This window comes from Monopterus albus, unplaced genomic scaffold, assembly GCF_001952655.1.
Source record: "Monopterus albus unplaced genomic scaffold, M_albus_1.0 scaffold6.1, whole genome shotgun sequence".
NCBI classification, from domain to species: domain Eukaryota; kingdom Metazoa; phylum Chordata; class Actinopteri; order Synbranchiformes; family Synbranchidae; genus Monopterus; species Monopterus albus.
The window spans coordinates 6693394-6716567 of NW_018127886.1; the positions used below are offsets into that span (position 1 = coordinate 6693394).

The 23174-nt window shown below is 39.0% G+C and overlaps 2 protein-coding genes and 1 pseudogene across 2 annotated transcripts; 2 read left to right on the forward strand and 1 right to left on the reverse strand.

The window, feature by feature from the left end:
* Positions 1-928: 928 nt before the first annotated feature.
* On the forward strand, positions 929-6406 carry LOC109971538 (neurexophilin-2-like). The gene is made up of 2 exons (XM_020619858.1): positions 929-1168; positions 4758-6406. Exons 1-2 carry the CDS (start codon positions 1082-1084, stop codon positions 5598-5600), a joined length of 930 nt encoding a protein of 309 aa, XP_020475514.1. The 5' UTR covers positions 929-1081; the 3' UTR covers positions 5601-6406.
* Positions 6407-7168: 762 nt separating this feature from the next.
* On the forward strand, positions 7169-11473 carry LOC109969096 (serine hydroxymethyltransferase, mitochondrial-like; annotated as a pseudogene).
* Positions 11474-16215: 4742 nt separating this feature from the next.
* ndufa4l2a (NDUFA4 mitochondrial complex associated like 2a) lies at positions 16216-22033 on the reverse strand. The gene is made up of 4 exons (XM_020619209.1): positions 21906-22033; positions 17308-17393; positions 16724-16784; positions 16216-16585 (listed from the first exon to the last, which is right to left on the reverse strand). The coding sequence occupies exons 1-4, from the start codon at positions 21948-21950 to the stop codon at positions 16529-16531; spliced, it is 249 nt and encodes an 82-aa protein (XP_020474865.1). The 5' UTR covers positions 21951-22033; the 3' UTR covers positions 16216-16528.
* Positions 22034-23174: the final 1141 nt, after the last annotated feature.

A 23174-nucleotide genomic window follows, 5' to 3' on the forward strand; every position in this document is an offset into this window, starting at 1 on the left:
GAAACCGGGGTCATTTTCATGGCACCACAGCAGAGTCTCAGTTCATGATATTGAGCTGACTCTTAGGCTACTTGAACATAAGGAATCATGAAGCTATGTGGGTTTCACTATTTACCCAGGGCCTCATTATGCTTTTTTAGCCTATTTACAACTTGCAGGCTAGTGGCCTACAGGCCCTATACTTGCACTGATTTATTGCACTGAATTTCCACAGTTAGGCTTAGGCGGTGGCAGGATTTCACCAGACTTGTCAGTGATTTGTACATTTCCCAGCGAGAGCCCTTGTCATTTTGTCAGCATACCCGTGGCTAAAGTATGTGAGGACAGCAGGACGGGCTGTCAAACTGTGCCTGCATGAGAGCATTGTTCTCTGGGTTGATGACTCTTAATAAGGGCCAGCCAGGTGGTGAAAATGAGCAAGCAAGTAAGTGAGGTGTGTATATGTGTGTGTGGCCTGTTTTTACTCGTGTTGTGGGGACATAAATTTGTTTGCACAGTCACACTGTGGGGACTCGACATCCTTATGGGAACAAAAAGCAAGTCCCATAAATCATTACATTTTAGACTGGTGACTTGGTTTAAGGGTAGGGTTAGGGTAAGTCTCCAGGAAATGAATGTAAGTCAATGTAATGCCCCCTGAAATGAGGAAAACACAACACGAGTGTGTACATTTAAAGTGCAACACTGCTTCTTTGACAAATGTTACCAATTAGCCTACAACACATTCAAATTATTGTCCACTCATCAATTCTTGCTGAGCACATTTTTCCTGAGGCAGTGATTTATTTTTAACTAGGCTATTTATTAATTAATTTTTTTGCTGTGTTAAGTCTACAGTGTATGTGTGTGTGCATGTTGAGGGGTGGAGAGAGGAAGAAAAGATGAGGAGAGTGAGAGAGACACAGACGGAGGGAGGGAGACGGAGCACTGAACCAAGTGTTCATTCCACATCTTGGGGCTTTTTGCATCTCTCGCTGCAGAATGTGCTCTCTACTTTTGAAGTGAGTGCAGGTTTTATAACTCAGCAAATCTCCGCTTATTCACTCAGGCATATTGCCTCTAAGACAATCCGACTTTCTGGATGGAGAAGCGTTGCTGCTGTAGCTGCAAAATGAGGGCGTTGTGCTTGAACTTTGCCATCACCTGTCTGTGGCTTCTCCCTTCAGCCGTGAGTATGATGAACAAGCTGCTCCTGAGGTTGTATGCTCATTTTTGATACAAAGTGTTGTTGTATTGGTGCCTGGATGTGATAATCTTCTGTAGATGTACTTATATTTGCTGCAACTTAGTGAAATTAATGAAGCAAATATGTTAATAATTTTCATCTGCCCACCATATTGCAGTTTTGTTGATTTTTATTGCTGTTTTATAAATGAAGGGATGTATAAGAATCAACTTTTCTGGAAGAATTTATGTTGCAAAAAGGAGCTATCTACCAAATGAACAAATGTGTGCTCCTAAAAATTATACACAGCTCAGAATAAATACATTTTTAAAAAGCTTTATGGTAGTTGGTGGGGACAAAAGGTAATTTGACAGGGAAACTCTGACTGCAAAGCAAATTTTCCAAATGATATTCCAAACTCTAGTCAGTCTGTTTATGCTAAGGTTTGACTAAATGATGAAATTTATTGACACAGCTACTTCAGACTTGAATTGGAGATATTCAGTTGAAAAGTTTGAGTTGTGTATATTCAAAGAATGAAACTAGCACTGGTCTTTTGAGCTAATATAATTTGGTTTTTTATAGTCAGACTCAGAACGGAAGACTTGCATCTCATGAGGAGGAAGTTTTGGGACTCTTCTGGTGAAGTGTGCCATCCTCATAATATTTAATTTGTTCCAGTCTTGTGGTCTATAATTCTCTTTCAGTTCTAATTTAATCTGCTCTTCTGTCTTTAATTTAACTTTTTTAACTTTGCTGGCTGAGCAGCCATCTGCAAAATCTGCAACTTTTATACTGAGCATGTCAGGTGAAGCCTCAAAGCAACCTAATTTTGTTCTTTATAGTCTAACTAAATGAGTGCACCGTCCTTGTCAGTTTGAAAAAGTTTTATCACCCTTGGGCTTAAAAACCTTGTCACATAGTTTTTTTGTAAAGCTGGGAAATCTGACACATGAAGGAGTTTTTTAGCCATTGGCAACGTGTTCTCTCTAGCCTTAAAAATGCATCTACTACACTCCCGTTTCTCAGTTTTTTTCCTCTTCAGGTGCTTTTGCGCAGGTGTTGTGCTTGCATCCACTCCAACGCTGTTGCTCAGTTGCAGTTGCTGTGCTGGCATCTTGACACAGAGCCAGTGACACGGCTGTCACACTGTGGGCTCCAATTAGTGAAGGTGAGAATAGCTCATAGCTGGAGGTTTAGGCTTGTAACAATAGGCACAGCTGGAGCTCACTTGGTTAAAGGAGAAGGCAGAGATTGGCACAGAGGGATGGAATAGTTAAGGAGGATGTGGATCCCACTTGTTGTGAGAAATAATGATATCCTGGGAGCTGTTTATTCAGAAATCTGAGAGAGAATAACACTGAACCTCCATCTGCATTCATCACATTATGATGAATAAAGAAATCAAGTCCTAAACAAGCAGTGCATGGAACCACACATCTGCTTAAAGTAGAAGTGTTTTAATGATTTAATTATCAAACCTGACACTAGGAGTTTCATGTCACTTAATTTTTACCCTTAACTCAGGGCTGTTAACATTGGTATTGATTGTGTCTGTACATTTATCCTACTCAGACATACCACAGTACTGCCTGTCAATTGTGCACACATAAACATCCTCATTCATAACTTTATTATGAATTACTGGGAGTTGTGTATTGTAAAAAACATGGCTGCTTGACTTATAAGATGCTATAAGCTGCTTCATCAATTTGGCATGCCCTTAATTACGGTAAGTGGAATTAATCATGTTACTGATGTCTTCTGCTCTGTGTGAGCTATGAAAACCAAAATATTAACAGTGCCACTATGACAAAAGCAACTACTACTTGTACTTATCAGAAACACAGGTAACAGCTAGTTGCAATAAACCCTGCACTTAAAAATGTGTATTTACTGGAGGAATAAATGGTGATAATTTTAGTATCAGCACTGTGTTCAGAATTTAACAAGAAGTTAAGACAGTTTAGCAAATAATCTCAAAGTTATTTACTTACTATCTAATCTTGTATTATTTCAGGAAAAGACCTGAGAAAAGTTAAATTAAAATATTTGTCTGAGATATTGTATTCAGTGTAAAAATGTAAAAATCTGGGAGACAGCAGGTCAGAGGGGACAGTGAAAGGAAAAAAGCAATGACAGCTGCAAATAAAACATAAACTGCTGTTCATATGAAACAACAGCCTGACAAGGTGAAGCCAGGTGAAAGCTTAATCCCTTATTAATTTCACACATGTATTCCAAATCACTTTGAGAATGAAAACTGCAATATTTACGATAGCAGGAAGTAAAAAGGTTAAATAGGGATTCCAGACAGACAGCCGAGACATTTTCAGTATAGAAGAAGCTCAATATGAAAAAGGTGCTGCCAACAAATTGCACATTTTTACCCTTTTTACACTGTGTGCTGTAAATATTCAAAGTATTATTTTATTTATTTTCTGCTGTATTTTCAGTACTGACCTGAGTGGTGACCATGCTTCTCTCTCTTCCAAGCATACTGATCAATAAGCCCGTAGATTCAGTCCATTACAAGGTCACATTGAAAAGGGAATTGAGAGTTTAAACAAGGGAGCAAGAAAGAGGACGAAGGAGGACAGCTAAATGAAAATGTGTTAATGACTGCATGAATGTGACTGTGTGTGTGGGCGTGCATGTTCCTTCCTGTAGTCCTTGCCTGAAGGAGTTGACCTACAGTATTGATCACAGTCAATTTCAACTAGTTCTCATTTAGAGGACCTGAAACATCAGGGCATAATTATTTTAATCGAATATTTTCTGTCTTGTAAAGTAGCTACAGTGAATGTGTCCTTCATTTGCAGTCACCCAGGTGGTCTACGGGGTTTTTTTTCTATCCAGCCTTTCCTGTCTCTTTCTATAGTACAGAGCTGACAAAATACTTCAAAACTATATGTGTTAAAGTATGGTGAGTATGGAATAATATAAACACAAGTATAGTATTAGTCTCAACAACAGATTTCCATAAAACAACTGACACTGACCACTACTTTTTAGCAATGTTGTTCTGCGGACGTCATGCTGAGCCTTTTTTCCATGTTGTACTGAAAACAAATTCCAATGACTTTGATTGCACAGCCTATAAAATAAAGTGAAGTCAAAATATGGTACACTTTCCCTTTTTGGGGCATTTAAGGGTTGGTTTACTCAAATAACAAAAACATTTATATTAGAGAATTGAGTTTTGAGATATCCAGTCTTAAAAATCAACAGCAACATATCTGGATGATCTACAGAACATATTTCCAGGGTTTTTGAGAGGAACTGTTTCTTTGGTGCATAGTAGCTTCACTGAAAACTGTCCACAGTGAGGTTTCTGTGAGCAACACAAACAAAATCTGTCCATGTCTTTTATATCGGGGAGGCAGCAGAAATCTTAAAACCTGGAAAGTTGGAACCAAAACTATTCGCATGACAGGTGAACACTATAGGGAAGATTTGAAAAAGGGGAGACCGTAGTCTTGTTTGTTTGGCTTTTGTATGTGATTTGGTTGAATCAAGCTCTTAAATGATAAGAAAAGAGTGCCACAGACATGCAAATGTTAGTCCTTCATGCTTGTTTTGTTCTCTGCAGGTCCAAGAAACAGCCAAGGTCTTGGATCTTCAGAGTCAGCAATGGAGGGAGGAGGAGGCAGGAGGAGAGGATGCTGTGGGAGCTGCACTGAAGGTCAAGCATGTCTCCAAAGATTTACAGATCATCTCCACCAAACACAAAACACCTGCTTATGGCTCTGTCAGCCCTTACGGATGGCCTCAGAACTTCTCCCAAGCCCTGGACCAGTATCTGTACCGCACACCTCCAAAAACCAAACCTCCTGCTAAAACATCCCCAAAGGCCAAGAAGATCCTGGGCTGGGGAGATTTTTACTTTAACGTGAAAACAGTGAAGTTCAGCCTCCTAGTGACAGGGAAAATTGTGGACCACATCAACGGCACATTCAGCGTCTACTTCCGCCATAACTCATCCCGTCTGGGGAACATATCCGTCAGTATTGTCCCACCCTCTAAAACTGTAGGATGGGAGGTTCTGGACCCATCAATTGAGACTGGTCACACCAAAAACTCAGTCCTGGTTCCAGAGGAGACGTCCCAGTTCCAGAGCCCTCCTCAGTCCACCAGCTCCACCCTTCCTGACCAGCAGAAGCAGCAGCAGGACATTATGATGGTGACAGAACTCAACTGCCGCATTGAGTACCAGAGAACCAACCGGTCCAAGAAGACCAAGCCCTGCATGTATGACCCGGGCCAGACCTGCTACTCAGAAAACACCCAGTCCCAGGCAGCCTGGATCTGTGCCAAGCCTTTTAAGGTTATATGCATCTTCATTGCCTTCACCAGCACCGACTACAGGCTGGTGCAGAAAGTTTGTCCGGACCACAACTTTCAGACAGAGCAGAACCAGCAGCACTTTGGATGACGAATTCTGCGTATGAGGCTTAAACTGGGACTTTTCATACGTCCTTCAAAATGATGTTCAGTTTTCAAAATGAGATGAACTGTTGTTAAACACATTTTCAACATGTCAGTGAGCGCAGCTTGAGCCAAAACCTGTTAATGTGTTATAGCAAATTGTGTTTATGATAATTTTTAATATGTGAACTTTGTGTTGTCTGAATCTACATTCAACTACCGAAAGCTCCAGGTTGTCTTAAAAAACAAAACAAAACAAAAAAAAAAGGCAGCGAATTGTTCCATGATATCACTTTGTGTGTAGAGTTTGTGTTTGCTGAGTATGCATTAATAGAAGTGAACACATTAATTCTAAAATTTACTTCCTAATTGAAAATGTGATTTCTTGACTAAATAAAACAATATGGCTGCATCTTTAGGGACTGAATCATCTGTAATTTTGGAAACATGAACTGACTTGCTTGAAGTGTTTGTTTTTTACTATCAAATTAATTATTGTTCATATTAGAGGGACTGATTATGTCTTCTTCAGAGTTCTCACGTCCTTGGCTTCCTTCCAGTTCTGGTGTTGTTATTACACTTTGCACCTTGAAAGTTTTCTCCTTTACGAGGTCTCTGCGGTCACAGATATAATTTCTCTGTCAGTATGGCAGACATTACTGTGCATGTGTTCAATATTTAAATAGTTATTTATTTTAGGGCTTTTTTTTTAGCTTACACACAGATCCTCCTGTATCTGCCTTACAGGTTCTTTTCTCCTGCTCCCAAGAGCAGCTGGAAAATCACTTATTATTACAAACTAGGTCAGCTTGTCACCCCAGGTCACCTCAACCTTGATGAAAGATGCATGTTATGTGTTTTTTGGTGTATTTGCAATTTGTCAGTCCAGCTGTATAAATGCTGTTGTGTCTGTCTGATCTCTGGATGTCAAGAGAGAAAAAAGTGCTACTGTTTGTCCCAGAATTATTGTTTTTTTTGTGCAATATTTAATACACTTAAGGCTGAGAAAACACAATGAACACAAAAGATGAAAGGAGACTTGCTTCAAAATATATTTATGCTTGAACAGTCTATTAGTCCAGTATAAAACAGCTGCATAACTTTCATGCAGCTACAAGCCGCCTTCAACAAACAAGACTCCTGATAACTAAGTCACTACATGTCTGGCCCGCCCACATTACATTTTTCATGTCCAAGGTTTTCCATAACCGCTCCACTGAATAACAAGTTGCCCACTGCCTTTCATTTAATGGATTGTTCAGAACATCAAACGACACATTATTCTAACTCCCTTGTTTCCGAGCCCCCGGTGCAAAGTATTATAATTTGGTTGTGATGAAAGTGGTTTTGCACAAGCTCACTCTTTCAAACGACACCAAAGTAGTAATCTTAGACAACAACAACAAAAGAGCCCCTTAGAAACTTCAGCTCTCCTCAACTTGGAACACAATGGAGAGTTGCATCAAATACTGTGACTTAGTGTTTATCTCCTCATTAAGGTTTTCTTAACTATGCTGCACAGTATCTCCAGAGTCCTCTCAAACAGGACTTAACAGTTGTACAACCATTTTTAAGATGTGGGTATTTAGTTGTTGACTGCGATGATTCTTGACTATTCATGCACCACCCCATGCTGCAGCCCCTCTTACCCAGGGTTTCAGGGTGTTTGGGCTGAGAGGGGCAGACCACAGTGGAGTTGTGCAGGCAAGCCCTCAGCCTGGCCCAGGGTGACCCAGAGATGTGAAGCCTCCTGCAGCAGGAGAAGGACAGGCAGCATCGGGGACTGGAGCTCATCACATCCAAGGTGAGACTAAGAATAAAAAGGGAGGGGCAGAGGAAGTGGAGCATTTCATGATTTACATTCAATCATGATTTTTCTTGTTACATGTATTATTAACCACTGATAAAATCACTTAAAAAGGTTTTCACATTCTGCTTTTCAAAAGTCATTATCAAAATTATAATAAACTACAAGTCATTACTTACATGTTTTATAAGTTCATATGGTGAAAATGTCTTCATTTACATCCAGGGCGTACATATGTGAACACAAATTGAAACTGTAAAAAACAGACATTTGAACACATGAGCTCTTTGAAGGATTGCTGTACGCAATTTACAAAAGCTAAAATCCAGTTGTTTATCTTTTACTCACAAGTGAACTTGTTTCAGATTTTTGGAGTGCTGTTGCGGTTGGGCTATAAGATAAAATTTGCCCCCCAAAAAGCAGACAGCGGTCCAATTATATCACATTACAAAAATACATTAAGCGTTTCAGTTTCACTCATTGTCAGCCACTGTGGAAACTTGGCACAGGTTTCTCCTGTGTAGCCACAACACTCATGGAAGACCTGCACAGCCCCATAGACTAACAGAGATAATTCACAGTCAGTTGTAAAAATGTTCTTTGTATCACCTTGATAGCAGCTGTCAATACAGGGCACAAACAGTTCCGAAGAACCAAGTTACTAATTATCCTTTGTGTTTTTCTGTGCACAGAGGTGTTAAAGATGCTGCACATGAGACAAAAAACAAGAAAAATCAGCTGCAGCCACAAGTCACCGGAGTTGCAGTTTCTAGATTGTAACTGTTTTAAGAGAGTTCACTGAGATTTCCTTTGCATTTTCCCCCTTACAAGGCACTGATTTCATCTAAGTGGAAGCTGTGGGAAAAGAAGAGATCTTGTGCTCTTTTGCTCTCAAGCAATTAAGAATCCAGAGCACTATCAGTCAAAATGACAACTGAAAGATTTTCATCTTTTTGTGCATGTGCTCTCAGTCAGTCTCCACTGCAGGCTCGCAACGAAAAGCCCCATTATTTTCTATTTTTCTTTTCTTCAGGAACATAGTTATATGATCCCGTTAGGTTCCATCCCTGATGTCTCCCATTGATCTCCACATTTTAAGCCCAGGCAGAGGAGGAGGGGTGATAGTGTGTGTGTGTGTGTGTGTGTTTGTATGAAATGTCAGAGAGAGAGTTTTATGTCACATGAGCCACTGGTTTGAGGGAACCCTAAACAGTGACAGGTTTAACAAGGCAGAGGGGGTGGCTGAGGAGGACAGGAGAGAAAATATGTGCAGAGTGAGTGGGAGAAAAAAAGACTGAGACAGGGAGAAAAATTCATTTACATTCATTTCTTTTTCTGCAGCTCCATCTCTCCTCTGACTCTCAAGTGTCTTTGGGAGACATGACACTGTGCTGAACCCCAAAGGGATTCAGTATATGCTCTATATTCATCCTTTTATTTAACTATAGTACCTTTAATACTTTAATGCTCTAATAGTTTTTGTTAGATAAGCTAATTTAATTCATTTTTGCTGCTTTCACAAAAGGTTGTAATGATCCCTTTGTGAGATTTATGCAACAAATTTAACAGCTGTACTGTAAATAAATTATCTCGCTGTCATTCTGCGTCTTGCTTGACTGTTTTTATAAACGGTATTTGCAAGAGAAATGCTGATAGATGCCCTTTGTGAAATTTATGCAACAAATTTAACGGCTGTACTGTAAATAAATTATCTCGTTGTCATTCTGCGTCTTGTTTGACTGTTTTTATAAATGGTATTTGCAAGAGAAATGCTGATAGATGAACTGAACTGCATACTGGGTAACAAGTTTAGACTGTGGGTGGACTGTGTAGCCGGGCCTATAGCTGAAAAAGAGCAGGGGTGTTCAGTCACCCTTTTCTAGATAAGTAAAGGTTATATATGGATGGTGACAGTGTTCTGAATATATAAGCATGATAAAAAATGCACTGTGTGTGGCTCTGGATCTTGACACTGTGCAAGTTTGTCCTGTCAGAACTTCTGCAGTCATGAGGCCCAGGGCTCCTGTCTAAACAAACACTCTGAGGGATACCAGGGGACAAAGGTAACTACAGGAATAATGAGCTTTCATGGTTATAAAGCTCATGTAATTTAATACTGTGACTATAATTATGAAATGATTTTCAAAAGCTCAAAACATTTGAAGCTTCAGAAAATTACAGAGGTTTGTGAAATTTTATTTTGATAAGATGTGATATTTTATATTAAATGACACGATATGCTAAAATGTGATACATTACAATACGATATATTGTAATACAATACAAAATGACGTGATAAATTGTAATAAAAAGCGATACAGTGGGAGGTGTGGGAACAGGATGACTGACACTTTCTTGGCCATCATGGTGCCCTTTAGCAAGACACTCATCAACTGCCAGCTCCAATGTGTGAATAACAAGCAGAAAATGTATGAATGTTTAACACACAGGAAAACAAGTACCAAACCTTAACTGATGTCTCTTGTCTTTCTAAGGTGCTATGGAGGTGCAGAGATTGTAGACAAGATTGAGCTGCTGTGTCAGAAGCGAGCACTCACCACCTTTGGTCTAGAGTCAGATCTGTGGGGCATCAATGTCCAGCCTTACTCTGGATCCCCTGCTAACTTTGCAGCCTACACTTCTGTACTGCAGCCTCATGACCGACTCACAGTCCTGGATCTGCCCGATGGAGGACAGTGAGTGAATATTTTAAATGTTGCTGCCAGAGATACTCAAATATAGAGCTTCTAGGTTCTTTATTTTATTTGTCTGTATAGCAAGTAAACTAAACAGTAAAGGTCAGGAGAGGAACAAACACATACATTTACATTAATAAATGTAATTACACCTGCTGTTTGTGCTCTTGATTTTGCTGGTTTGTACAAAAGTGTGACAATTTAGATGAATTTCAAACATTTTGGGTGATGACTAAGGTTTTTTCCAGAAAACCAGCATATTCATGAGAGGACATAGTATTACATACACTGACTAACGATACAATAACTTGTGATTCTTACAATTCTAAGAAATGTTTAATTTAAAAGAAGCAATAATTGCGGGGTATAATAAAGTGATGTACTGCAGTCACTGGGTAAATGTTTTAGTACATGTCAAATATATTCTGACATTATCTGACAGATGCTGCATTAGTAGTTGCTACAATTTTACTGAATGAGCCATAAAATGGTTTGAGACTTTGCCATTGTGCTTTTGAAATATAGGTATGAATATATAAAAGGGAATATGTCTTAAATAATTTGTTTCCAAGCTGACAACCAAATAGAGTTTGCTCCTCATATTACTAATGCAGGTGATAGCCAGGATGAATGGAGACCTGCAAGTTTTATATGTCAGATGTGGTGTCTGACTTATATGATAACTAGTTGGGAGTTAGCAGGAGCAAAGAAAGAGAGAAGCAAATAATATATATAAAAATATGCATTGAAGATATATTTGACATAAACAATACCAAAACAATGTACTCAGTGGCACTGGATAACAAGGTGACAGAATTTCTCTTCTCAAAAGACACAAATTTAACATCATACTATGAAGAAGATTTAGTCTTTATATCACCAGATTAATTCATTTACAAGGTACGGTCATAAAAAATGAGCTGCTAATGAGAACAAGGGTGAATAAGGTCAGTTTCAGAGGATTTATTTGTATTGTAGTTGACGATGTAAATATATTGGCAAGGTGGAAAAGAAGGAAGGATCCAGAGATGTCAGAATAAGTTCTCAATGCTACCCAAAACCATGCGTGAAGCCTCTCTTGCTGAACACCTTTCTATACTACAACATTTCAGCCTTACCCACAGCTACATGACAGACAGCAAGAGAATCTCAGCCGCCTCCATCTACTTTGAATCGGTGCCCTATAAGCTGGATGTGAGTCATTTACATGGCTTTTGGTAAATAGAAATAAAAGTTCAAACCACACTTGCCAACATAAATCTGTGAAGAAGCGAAAACTGTAAAAACCTTCGAGTGACACTGCTGTCCTGCTGCTGTATATCAGCTCAGCCCAGAACAGGTCTGCTAGATTATGACCAGCTGGAAAAGACAGTCTGACACATCAGACCCAGGCTCGTCATAGCACAAACCAGCACCTATGCTCGCCTCATCAGCTACGCTCGAATGGAGAAGGTACCTTTGTATGTCCAGAATTATGTCAGGTACACAAAGATGTAGTAGTGGTAAAAGGAAAAGCAGAAATGTATCAATTATTAAATCCCTAAACAATAAATAAATTAATAAATAATGTTCACTAAACTTTTCTTAAACCTCTCTTAACAGATGGATGGAAAAAAGCTAAGCTAAAGAGAAAGTGATGAAGCTCTATCATTGTCTGCCTGCATGAAAGTTTGACTGGAGAGTGAAGGGAACCGAAATCACATTGCCAGTCAAACTTAGTCCTAGAGACTCAACAAAATATCATTTTATCCTAATCATTCATTTTGGCATGAATCTTTTCCCTCCTCCTCCTCCTCTCAGGTAGAACAGACAACCAGTCTTAGTTGACCTTCAGCCTTGTGGGATGGACATAGGCTGAGAGGGTCCTGGATTTGATGTTTGAACATACAAACTCCACTTGAACCTGGAACCTTCTTTATATTGGAATATACCATCTTAAATCCTTTGTGCACTTTTAGTTCTTTATGGCACCATGCATTGTACTATTAATCGTGTTATATTACTTTGAGATATTGCGTAGATGGTGGTTTTGTTGTTGCTGTTGTTTAAAGGTGAAACAATGTTCCGCCCCCCTCTCAATCCTAATAATTTTCGTACAGTCTGTAACTAGCAGGTTTTTAACCACAGATACACACTATGAGTGCTTTTTGCAGCACTACAGGATGTTTTAACAAGGCCAATATATAAAACTGAAACTTTAACCTTGTTGTTTTGCCTTTTCTGCCTCTCAACAGGAAGCCTGGCCAGCTTCAAAATCCTTCCTGCTGGAGGAACCAGAGACCGTGTCACACATTGCAGAGCCTCCACCAGTGGGTGGAGCTGTTTGCCAGGCCCTTCCCCATCCCAGGATTCACTGACCACTAACGCAGTTTCTCCACCTTCTCATCGAAATATCCTTTAGACCTCCTCTAATTAACAGTGTAAGATTTTTAAAATAATGTCACCATAGAAATGAGTTGTTTCCAAACACTGTCAGGTTCATGTCATTTGGAACTTAGTCATTGTCCAGCATCACTGATCATCAGTGGTAGAAGTATTTACAACACTGTGAAAATACAGCGCTAAAAGTAAAAGTCCTACATTAAAAACCCTACTTTACACATCACCAGCTGCTGTGCTTTCCCTAAAAAGGTTTTCTCTTCACACACAGAGCTCTTGTCTGTTGCCCAAAGTTGAAAAGGACTGTTAAGTGTCTTTAAGTATTTGGCTTTTTTTTGTCACTAAGCTTCCTTTAGGGCCCTTAATAACTTCAGCTTTTGTCCCAGTTCCTGGGAAACTCACAGCAACAGTTTTTTTTTGTAAAACATGCTAATGTTACCCTCTTTTTCACTCTGATTTGCCATTGAGAAGGATTTGTGAAGAATGCACAATGTACATGCTGTTCAGTTGATTTTTATTGCAGCAAAAACTGCTCTTCTAGTATTTCAGAATCTCTCAGCTGTCACTTGTATTGGCATCACTGCTGTATGTGCATGTGCTGCTATGAGACATTTCACAGGTCAGATGATTTATGTTTACATTCGAGGGAGGGAGGAGACTCTTCAGTTTTCATAAACACTGTGTTAAACTGCTGGCATTTCCTCTGGTCATTTCCTCTCGGTTTCAGGGAGCAGTCCAGAAGAAGAAAATAAAATCTTCTCTCTAGACAGAGAAAATACCTGGAAATGATGGCAGCTGGACACAAAGCTTCACACCCTGAAAAACTCTGGATGTAACCATTTCATGTGTTTTCACTGATTTGTCCAATTATGTTCACTGTAGAGCTGGTATTGTTTTCCATGTGAATACATTTGTGGATTTTCAATTTAAATAAATTTACATTTTCAATTAAAATCGTATTATGTCCTTTAAAAAAAGGCCAGATTGCACAAACAAACAGAAATAAGTAGGAGGTTGAGGAAGATGAAACCATCTTCACTCAGCCGTTAGCAGAGGTTGATAACCATTTCATCTTTGTCATCCTGGCCCTTCATGTCACCCTGCTACCCCACATTCCATAATCCTGATAAACAGTCAGGTCAGTAGATACATGAGAAAATGAAAACATTACATAACTTCACTGGCCTCACAAAATCTTGAAAACCTACATTCATACTTCTCTAAATGCGTCTTCTCCCACAGTTTCTTAAATTGCTGCAGTCAAATCTTTATACTCCCAGACAGATAAATGAGAACAGGCTTTCTTTCTTATCACTCTGGGATAAAATTATAGACATTGCTGCTTATTTTATTTTGATGAATGTTTCCACTGAGACACTGAGTGCTTTATAGAGCAGCACTAAAAGAGAGTGACTGATATTTATTTCACTGAAGAACTGAATGGACTTTTGTTGAGTGTCAGACGTCTTTGTGTCCTGCTCAGCTTCTCAATCTGTCTTTCATGTTTTCAGTTGAAGATTATTGCTTCAGATTAGTACCAAGGGCCATATGTTTCTTCAATAAACACTGGCCAGCTAAATTTCAGGTCAAAGGTCAGAGGAGCTCTCAGCTTTGTTATCAAACAACGCCCACAAACAAATACAACGACATGCAGACGCACATGGAGCATCACAACATAAATAGCGACTCATCTGCTTCATCCCTGTGCCTGTTTCTCATGACCTCCTTTGATGCAGTGTGTGCGTGTGCGTGTGTGAGATTTCAAGGCTTTTAAATATTGTTTAGGGAAATGATTCCTCATGTTCCATCGTGCGAGGTCACTAGCCCTCCTCTTATTGCAACAACAATCCATGTAGTGTTCAAAAGGAGGATGACATTTTGATCTTTGCTATTCTTATTCCCACTTCGTTCCTTCTTTTTGCTGCATTACAGGAAGAAAAACACATTAGGCAGTGAGGAGCCAGAGGAGCAGAGTGAGGTTTCTTAAGAGGATGAAACAGGACTCTCAACTTCACTGAGCAAAGCTGAGTGCCCCTGTAAAAATTTAAGAGTTTGTTTATAATGTATCCTTCAGAAAAAAATTTAGCAAAGCTGCAAAGAAAGAAAGGATAAATATTGTGTCAGTATTTTAAGATTTAATCAAGAATGGAAAAAGCTGTTTTACTGTAGGCATCTTCCTAGTAAATAGAGTTTGTAAGTGCAATTTTGTTACTTTAAAGTCTTCATGCATTAAGTGATTATTTCAACCACTTTCTTCTTCTTTAGCTGCATCATGTTAAAATCAATCACAGAAAGAATTTCTGTCTAATTCATTTCATCAGTCGGCTTCAACCTATACTCATTGTATGTGTTTGTGTCTGCAGGATAAAAGAGACAGTGGTACGTGGATGTGGACTGGTTGTACACAGCTTGCCGCGCTGTCATACATCAACACCATGCTGAGGGACTGTTCAGCTTCCTGCCACACTGATCAAAGACGCTGGGCTGCTGTCACACAAACTAGTGCACACAGACAAGTGCACACACAAATAGATTCTACTAAATGTGGTCATAAAAGCACCAGTCAGGCTCAAAGTGGCAGCTGCACAACAGACAGATGAATCTGTTCAGTCAGTTACTGATTGTGTATTTTTATCTTAGCATGTGGAAAAAGATCTGTATCTGACTCTGTACCGTGCAGGTGTTTGAGGAAAGTCACCTGTCTATGTATGAGAGACGGTGGGGGAGGCAAACAGACACTCTCATGCAAACAGGAGTCAAACAGTTCATTTACTGAAATAAGTCAACTGCTGTTTTTCATATCTTACACAGTAACTGCTGAATGTAGTGCCAGCTAAATCTACAATTGTATTATGATTATGAAGAAACACATGCCGTCAGATCACATAAATTTGATCTTCAATGTGCTGCAGCAGACCAATCAGATTTTCCCACAAGCTTCACACTTAAATAAGTAGTATATATACAGTAAAGTATCAGAAAAGTAAAGCTTTTCAGCTGTAGAAAAAGATGACAAGGTTTACTTTTAACCTTCAGACATTAAAAAAATAAAGGCTAAAGACACGTGGTGCACCAGTGTGTTTGCAAGTTTAAGCACAAAAATTATATGTTTCAATTAATGTCAATTCTGAATGCATCCTATGCAGTTATAGATTTTTAGATACATTTTTCTTGCTGCTCCAAGGCAGCGTTTTGTCTCAACTGACTTCCTGTGAGTTCAGAAAAATCAATAGATGTTTGGATGTTGTCTTTCAAAATAATAGATTCAGATTTCAAAATGGCTACCTATGATGCCATGTTTTAGCAAATTTAGTAGAAATCACAAAAACGTGATATGACACTGCTGGTATGACACCTGAGGACATATGGGGAGCATAGGCCTGTTGTATATCTGCTGTACAAGCTTGAAGTATGTAGAAATGCTACATATTTAACTCTTTTAGTATCTGTGTGTGACCTCAGCGTCCAATGTTACCTGCAGTAAGTATGGGCAGATCCAGGGGGTGGCCAGAATCTGATGGGCCACCCCTGGTCCCACCCCCGCCAGAGTCAAAATGTGTTACTTGTCAGTATTCATGAATGAAAAAAAATAAAGAATTGGTGCCTTAAATACAACTAACATTTTTCTGGTGCTTTATAATTGATATTGGTCAGATTGTTTTTATTTTCTATCATGCATGCAACATGATGTTTGCATTCTTTTTTCTGTCTGTGTTAGTGTGGAGTACGGTGTGTTTTTTTTGTCTGTGTTAGTGTGGAGTACGGTGTGGGCTGGGGTAAATAAGGACCACAGCCAAAGTTAGCTAACAATAACACTGTCTTATTTTCACATTGATTCTTAAAAATGTATGGTCGATTATTTCATAGAACTATGGATTCATTTACTTTTTACATGTATTTCAAATGTGCCACCCCTCTCTCAGTCTGTGCCCCAGCCTGGCCACCCCATTCAAAATTTTCTAGATCTGCCCCGGGCAGTAAGGAGGGAGCAGAAAATGAATCTGGACCATAGATCAGGACTTTCTGTGATTTTCTCACTCTGGTTTGTGAGATTTAGAACTTGGGTCCCTCCTTCTTCAGATTTTTGTAGTCGGTCTCAACGGCCAGAAACTGAGGAAGAAGAAAATCAAATTCAGTAGACGCTTCTTGTGTGAAAAAACAACAACTAAGTCAACAAAACTGCACATCATGAATGTCATCCCAGTTTCCCAACACTGAATATTTGTATGTGTATGTGTGTTGTACTACCTTGTACTGGTATGTGGGGTCGAGTTTACTCCATGGCTCAGGGTTATTGGTCTTGTCCCAGCTAAAAGTACAAACATATACATAGAACTGTGATAACTAGTCAGCATGTTAGGCTGTCTGGTAATCTGATAGACATGAATAAAGCTCTCAGGTCAGACCTAGCACATCAATATTCACTCCCCAGTGATCTGATATCTCTGAGAGCTTTAATCCCTGCTTTGTTAGACAGCACACAATAAAAAAATAACTTTTGGAATAGAAGCAAACACAAACATAAGTTGTATAGTAACATTTGATCTCAGCATACACTGTCCCACCACCAGGACACTCTTTTTAATAAATTGATCAAGGCCTTGGTTGATGGGGTAATGAATGTGAGCACTGGAAAGAGAATGAGAAATCACATTTCTGCTTAATGGGAAAATGTGGATGTTTAAATCATCTAAAAGGTTTTGATTTGGTCAGTAAATAGCTCAAGCTCTTGAAACACATCCATGAAAGCAGTTATCATCAATCATGGTGATGGAACATTTTGTTTTTAAGGCATTTTATCAGATATCGCAGTAAAATTTGAAGGTCCTTACACAACATAGGGTCCTTTGGCCAAGCGGATCAGATATAGAAAGGCTCCCCCCAATCCCAAACAGATGAAGGTGATCTGGGGGATGACCTGCAGACAGAGTGAGATTAACAAATATTTAAATATATGTTAATTTTGTTTTTCCATCTTAGTTTATGTGTTTCTCAGTTTTTTACTTAGTCTGTATGTGGATTTTTCACAATAAGAGGGAACAGACAGCTGTTTTTCACAGCCAGCGGTGGAGATGCAGTCAAATCCTAAATATACTCAGTGTTCAGTTTTTGACTGGAGGAAGTATAGACATGTTAGCAGTAGATCGACTGGCTCTGTCCAAAATAAGAAAAGAATCCACCCACTGGCAACTGTAAATTTGACACAGTTTAAGGAGTTTTTGGCCAGACTCCCTGGGGTCCTGTCACTGTGGAAAATTTAGAGGTGCTGGTAGGTGGATTTTATTTTTGGCCTTTAAACATAGCAATGCTAACTGTGGCCTCCCTGCCTCTTGTCTTGATACACTGTTGGCTTGTGACTAAGCCTGCACATTGTAGCTGTGTTGTCTGTTTGAATCTCTAATGTTGTGTAATTGTTAAAAGATCATATACACAGTGAACCTACCCTGTATAAATAAAGTGCTAACCCAAGCTAAATACAGGTTTTAGCATACAAATCATGTTAAGACTGTGAATATGTGTTATTTATCAAAATGTCTATTCATTTAAAATTACTATTACGTAAATGCAGTGCAGCAATACAGAAACTGTAAACGTTCCACCATTGTTTATATTCATGTAGGCCTATTGGCAGCGGGGCGCTCTGCAGAATAGCTGGACGAGAAGCTTTTTTTGTTTAACAATGTAAAAGAAGTTTGAAAAAAACCTGTTTTAAGTTTCCACAGAAAGATCAATAAACTCAGGAAACGTGGTTAAATACACTTTGCTGGGAACGAAGCAGGCGTGATTGCCCAACAAACTGACAGACAAACAAACAAAAATAAATCACAAAAGAAAAAAGACATATATGTCATACATAGTGTTTATTTCCACTGTATACTTACAATAAATGGAATTATTAAATGAAAGTTTTATTAATGTTCTGTCGCCAGCTGATGGTTTTTGCTAACTGTCCAACATGTAGCCAAGCTTAATACACAGAGCACCATCTTTAATTTTCTCCTAGTTTTTCTATGATCAGCTTGCTGCTCACCAAGCCATTAATTGTTTAGTTTAAGGTTCATGGAAGGATTTGTTATCCTCTTCATATACTAATGGACTGCACTTACGTAGTGCTTTACAACTGTTGCCTTTTATTCACCCTTTCATGCACACACTCGCACACCGATGGCGGTAGAGCTGCAATGCAAAGTGCCGTGGTGACCACTGGGAACAACCTGGGGTTCAGTGTTCTGCATGTGGGCCAGAGGAGCGTAGAATCAAACCACCAACCCTGTGATTAGAACAGCCTGCTCTATGTCCTGAGCCTGACAGTCACTGTCAATATAGGGGAAACTGTCTTCCTTCAGTACTATTGTGTACACAGTAATGACAGGTAGTCTACTATAAAAAAACAGCAAAACCAAAGCAGTACAAGAGGTTTTAAGTTGTGTAATTTGCTGTAGTCTACTCTTGTGTGGTCTGTGTGTTTTTATTAGGTTGCTTCTCTGGGGGCTTAATTCACAGTGTCTTTCACTGGTGTGGCTTGTTTCTTTAGCCAGGAGAGTGACAAGTGTAAATAAACTGTCACTGAGAAAAGACTGACATGCAAAATTAGAATCAGAAGACTGTTATTGGAAAAACACATCAGGATAAATAAAATGAAATAAAATAAGACTGTAACTACGTGGTCAAAAATGAGCAGGTATATTGTACCCACAGAAAGCTTGAAAATGTGAAATGTCATTTTGAACTGAATTTTTTTGTTTAAGTATTTAAATGCCAACTATGATTTCAGGTTTAGTTATATTTGTATATTTTTATGGATCCAGTTTCCTTTTTGTTGTACTAATACATTTTCACAACTGTTCTGAATATTTTTTAAGGTATCTCCTCACTTTCTGATTTGTAATCACTATCACTGAACCTGACATTCAGTGCAGTTTTCAGTTTCACAGCTGCTTCCTGAAAAGGCAGTCTGTTCTCCTCAGACCTTTACTGGAAGTGTGTTTAGATGGGTTAGTTTTAGCACTGCACAAACACTGAGGGCACTTCTTAAAAATCCAGCTTTGCTGACCATAAAAACCAAAGTAAAGTCTGCCAGAGAATAAGCCTCTATACAATATGTTAAGCTGCTATTATTATAGCAAGAAACAGTATAAAAAAGTAACTGCTTTTCTAAGTTGCATCAGCCTCAGTCAGCTTCAGCATCATGACTCCTTTTATCAGTCAGTCAGTGTTTGTCTTCAGAATATATACTTCTACTTTCACTACTTTACATTTAACTGATGTTTCTTCTATACTTTTAGGACTTTTATTTGATATTTTTCATGTTATTTGGTAATTGCATTGAATTTAAAAAGTCAGAGTGAGAAAATCAGTTGCTGATTTGTAGTCAACAATAATTATTTAACTAAACTTTTTTACTGTCAGCTGAAGAGCTACAGCGGCATGGCTGAACAACCACAGACCTGTCTGTCTTTAAATGTCTGCCTGTGACTCTGACTGTCTCTCTCCCCGCATTTTAGACTTTCTCTAAAATCTTCGATCATGATCTCTTTGCCTCTGTTTAACGTTGTGTTTACTCCCCGTCTGTGTGATTAACTCACTGTCCTCTGTGCTTGCACTATCCCTAAATTAATCACTTAAAGGCCCCTGACATGCTTTGCTTTCTTTTTGACTTATGTTACATTGGTGAATTCACATCTTAGACGTGATCTAAAGCTCAAAAAATGAGGTGAATGTACAGAATGTTCTAGTATTTCTATGCAGAAGCAGCTCGGTTTATACAAGTCTCGCAAACTCTCACTCATAAGATTTTTTTAAATAAAATAGAGTATTACTTGATGGTTTAAGGATCTCCTTGAACAGGCATAAATCCAGGCAGTTGCACGTTCATGACATCCAAGGTGCCATTGTAAAAGCGGAATTTTTTGACTGTGCCTAGTTTTGTGGATATATTTTCCCTCCTGCTGCACTGTGACCAGAGGATGTGGAGAAAAATACAGGGCCTGAGGTTACTGCATGTCCAGGAATGTTCCTGTCAGGGACTAACTGTTTTACCTGACCGGGTCTAACCTACAAGCAGCCGGCCAGTGAAGCCCCCCTGTAGCAGTAAACGATCAGCTGATCAACGCCAGATTCCCCAGGAGCACAGTACCTGTTTATTTTGACTGCTTGAGGCCAGTGTGTCTGCTGCATGTGATGTGTTGCTGGTTAATGAGCGGATGTTATTGTTGGAGCTATGCTACCTGTTGGAATTAATTTCACAACTTTGGGACTCTATGCTGTCCTGTGGAAGACGCAACGACCACCAGTTGGATTTACCAACCTTGGAGCTACATGAAGGGGAGTGACTGCCTCCTGTCTGTGTTTGACTTGCCCTGGCTTTAATAGACTTTATCCTTTTCTATCTATCTGTCTGTCTGTCTGTCTGACTTCATATATGTTTGCATACCTATCTGTCAATTTGTCTGGCTGATTTTCTGTCTCTCTAACTCACTTTCTGATGTTCTAACAGCCTGTCTCTGTCTCTCTATCTGTCTCTCTCTTGACTGTTTGTAAATTGATCAAGAGGCTTGTAGAGCCTCACAGGGATTTGCTCCCTGGAGCTTCTTCTCTTTCTCTCTCTCTCTCTCTTCCTTCCTGTCCGTCTCTCAGCCTGTCTATCTGTCAGGATGATAAACTATATGGAGGCGCTCTAGTAGATTCTCATAGGGATTTGCCCCCCCACAGCTTCTCTCTCACTCACGCTCTCTCTCTCTCTCTCTCTCCTGGGAAGCTGATGATGAGAAGTTAAAACTGTCACTCCACTCTCTGACAGCAGAGCTGGTTAAAAATCTGGAAATAATCCTATCCCCTGTAGGGACTGCTCAAATTCTAAAATGTATTTTATTCCAGCAACTCATTTCCTAAATACCTAGATGTTGTCAGTTTAGATTTAAGAAGTCTGTACAAGTCATGGGTGTGTTTTTAAAGTCTTAAGCTTCTCTCAGTTTGACTTGATTTCAAATGACCCATTGGAGGAACTTCACCTAATGACTTACAGCTAAAATAACATTAGATTAAACTTAATGTCTCTTGGTTTTCCTAACCTTTTCCACCAACACTAAAAATCCTGCAGACAATCTTCAGTTTTTTTAACCACTGTATTTTACTGCCAAAAGGAGAGAACTGAATTAATAGTTAAGTCTATCTAGTGGTTTTTAATATACAGTTCATTAGGGTAGATTCACTGAGCAATATTTTCTTTCTCACCAAGTCCTTATAGAAGAGATCACTCATACAACATACAGTAGCTTCTACAGTTAATGTTAATGTTGTACTGATGTTGAATAACATGCATTGCTCTGGCAGGCTAAGATGTTTTTGGTCATAAAAACAGATTATAGCCTCTTACTGAAAACATAAAAACTAAAAAGAAATAAAGAGGAATTCAGTAAAGTTTACTTACACCATGGTACCTCTTCAGGTTCGCTATAGCTCTACGGAACAGCATTGCTGCAGTTTCTACAAATTTAGGAACAAATTATTCCAAGTCAATAATTCAGGTCCTTGTTATGACCAACCACAAGCTTTGCGCAGCTGTGCACAGATTTAGACCTGTTGCTCTTTGCATGTAGAGGGAGGAGGGGAGCAGCAGGAGGAGGAGAAAGAGGTCATTTACATCAGATTACAACTACTCTTTTGTTTGGGTGATTACATTGCATGTGCTGGATACTGTGTAGCAGTTTATACTGAAACGAAAAAGTTTCACTGTTGTAAATGTTCATTAAATATGCAGGCCAGAGATATGTGATGCTCATATCAGGTGTTTAATCAGAAAAAACTGTGTGACCTCCTGCAGAGACCTCAGAGGCTTCCCCCCTCATTTCCATTACTGAGTTTGAAGCTTTTTCTGCCCCTTAGGAGCTGAGCAGAGGAAATGGGAAAGCATCCAGACAATGTACTTTGTGGGGAATATCTATGTGTATGCATCTCCACAGTTGCAGATAACTGCAAAGAGACCAATAAAATAACATTTAGTTTTCACCAAAGAGAAAAAAGTACCCACACAAGAAAGAGGCTCTCCCAAGTTGAAAGTCAGCCAAATGCTGCAGTAAACTACTGTTAAGAAAGAAAGAATGCAATAGATGAAGAATGATACCAAAGGAAAATATAAACACTTGCACAGAAGTCTGTTGTTTTGCACAATGCGCTCATGTGGTCTCTTCTTCAAAAACACTCTGGGAAATTGTCTTCCTTTCTTCTAGTTAATGACATGGTAATCTTGGCAACTGAAGTCTAGTGACACTCCAAAACACAATTATATACCACAATCACTATGTTTCCATCTCTTAAGGGTTTATCAAAAGCCCAGTCAGCACAGTGAAAGAGCAGAAAGTTAATTATGAGAGTTGGAAACATGGAAATGAAGCTCCTTGACAATCAACAACAAAAAAGTCTCAGGTTTTTTTTTAATATTTATTTTACAGCTCGTGTTTAAAATGCTGGTTCTATCAAAAGAAGTGTCCCAGCAAGTACTTCAAATGTGGTTTAACCTGGAAGAAATTAGCCCTTGATGATTATAAGATCTTAACCCCAGTCGAGACATCCTCACCTGAAAGAGTTAAAGCTGAAAACCAAAGAAAAATATAACGCAAAAACATCACATGGCAGTGTCTAGTATGGAGATGCCTGAAACACAGAGACATGTTTTAAAAAAGTTACTTTCATATCATCA

Bases quoted from the DNA above. Each gene is read 5' to 3' on its own strand.
- ndufa4l2a (XM_020619209.1), bottom strand. From the start codon at position 21,950: ATGCTGTTCCGTAGAGCTATAGCGAACCTGAAGAGGTACCATGGT. The intron at 17,394-21,905 runs GTAAGTAAACTT...CTCTGTCTGCAG, and splicing joins ACCTGAAGAGGTACCATGGT to GTCATCCCCCAGATCACCTT. The intron at 16,785-17,307 runs GTAAGGACCTTC...TTGTACTTTTAG, and splicing joins GCCAAAGGACCCTATGTTGT to CTGGGACAAGACCAATAACC.
- LOC109971538 (XM_020619858.1), top strand. From the start codon at position 1,082: ATGGAGAAGCGTTGCTGCTGTAGCTGCAAAATGAGGGCGTTGTGCTTG. The intron at 1,169-4,757 runs GTGAGTATGATG...TGTTCTCTGCAG, and splicing joins TGTGGCTTCTCCCTTCAGCC to GTCCAAGAAACAGCCAAGGT.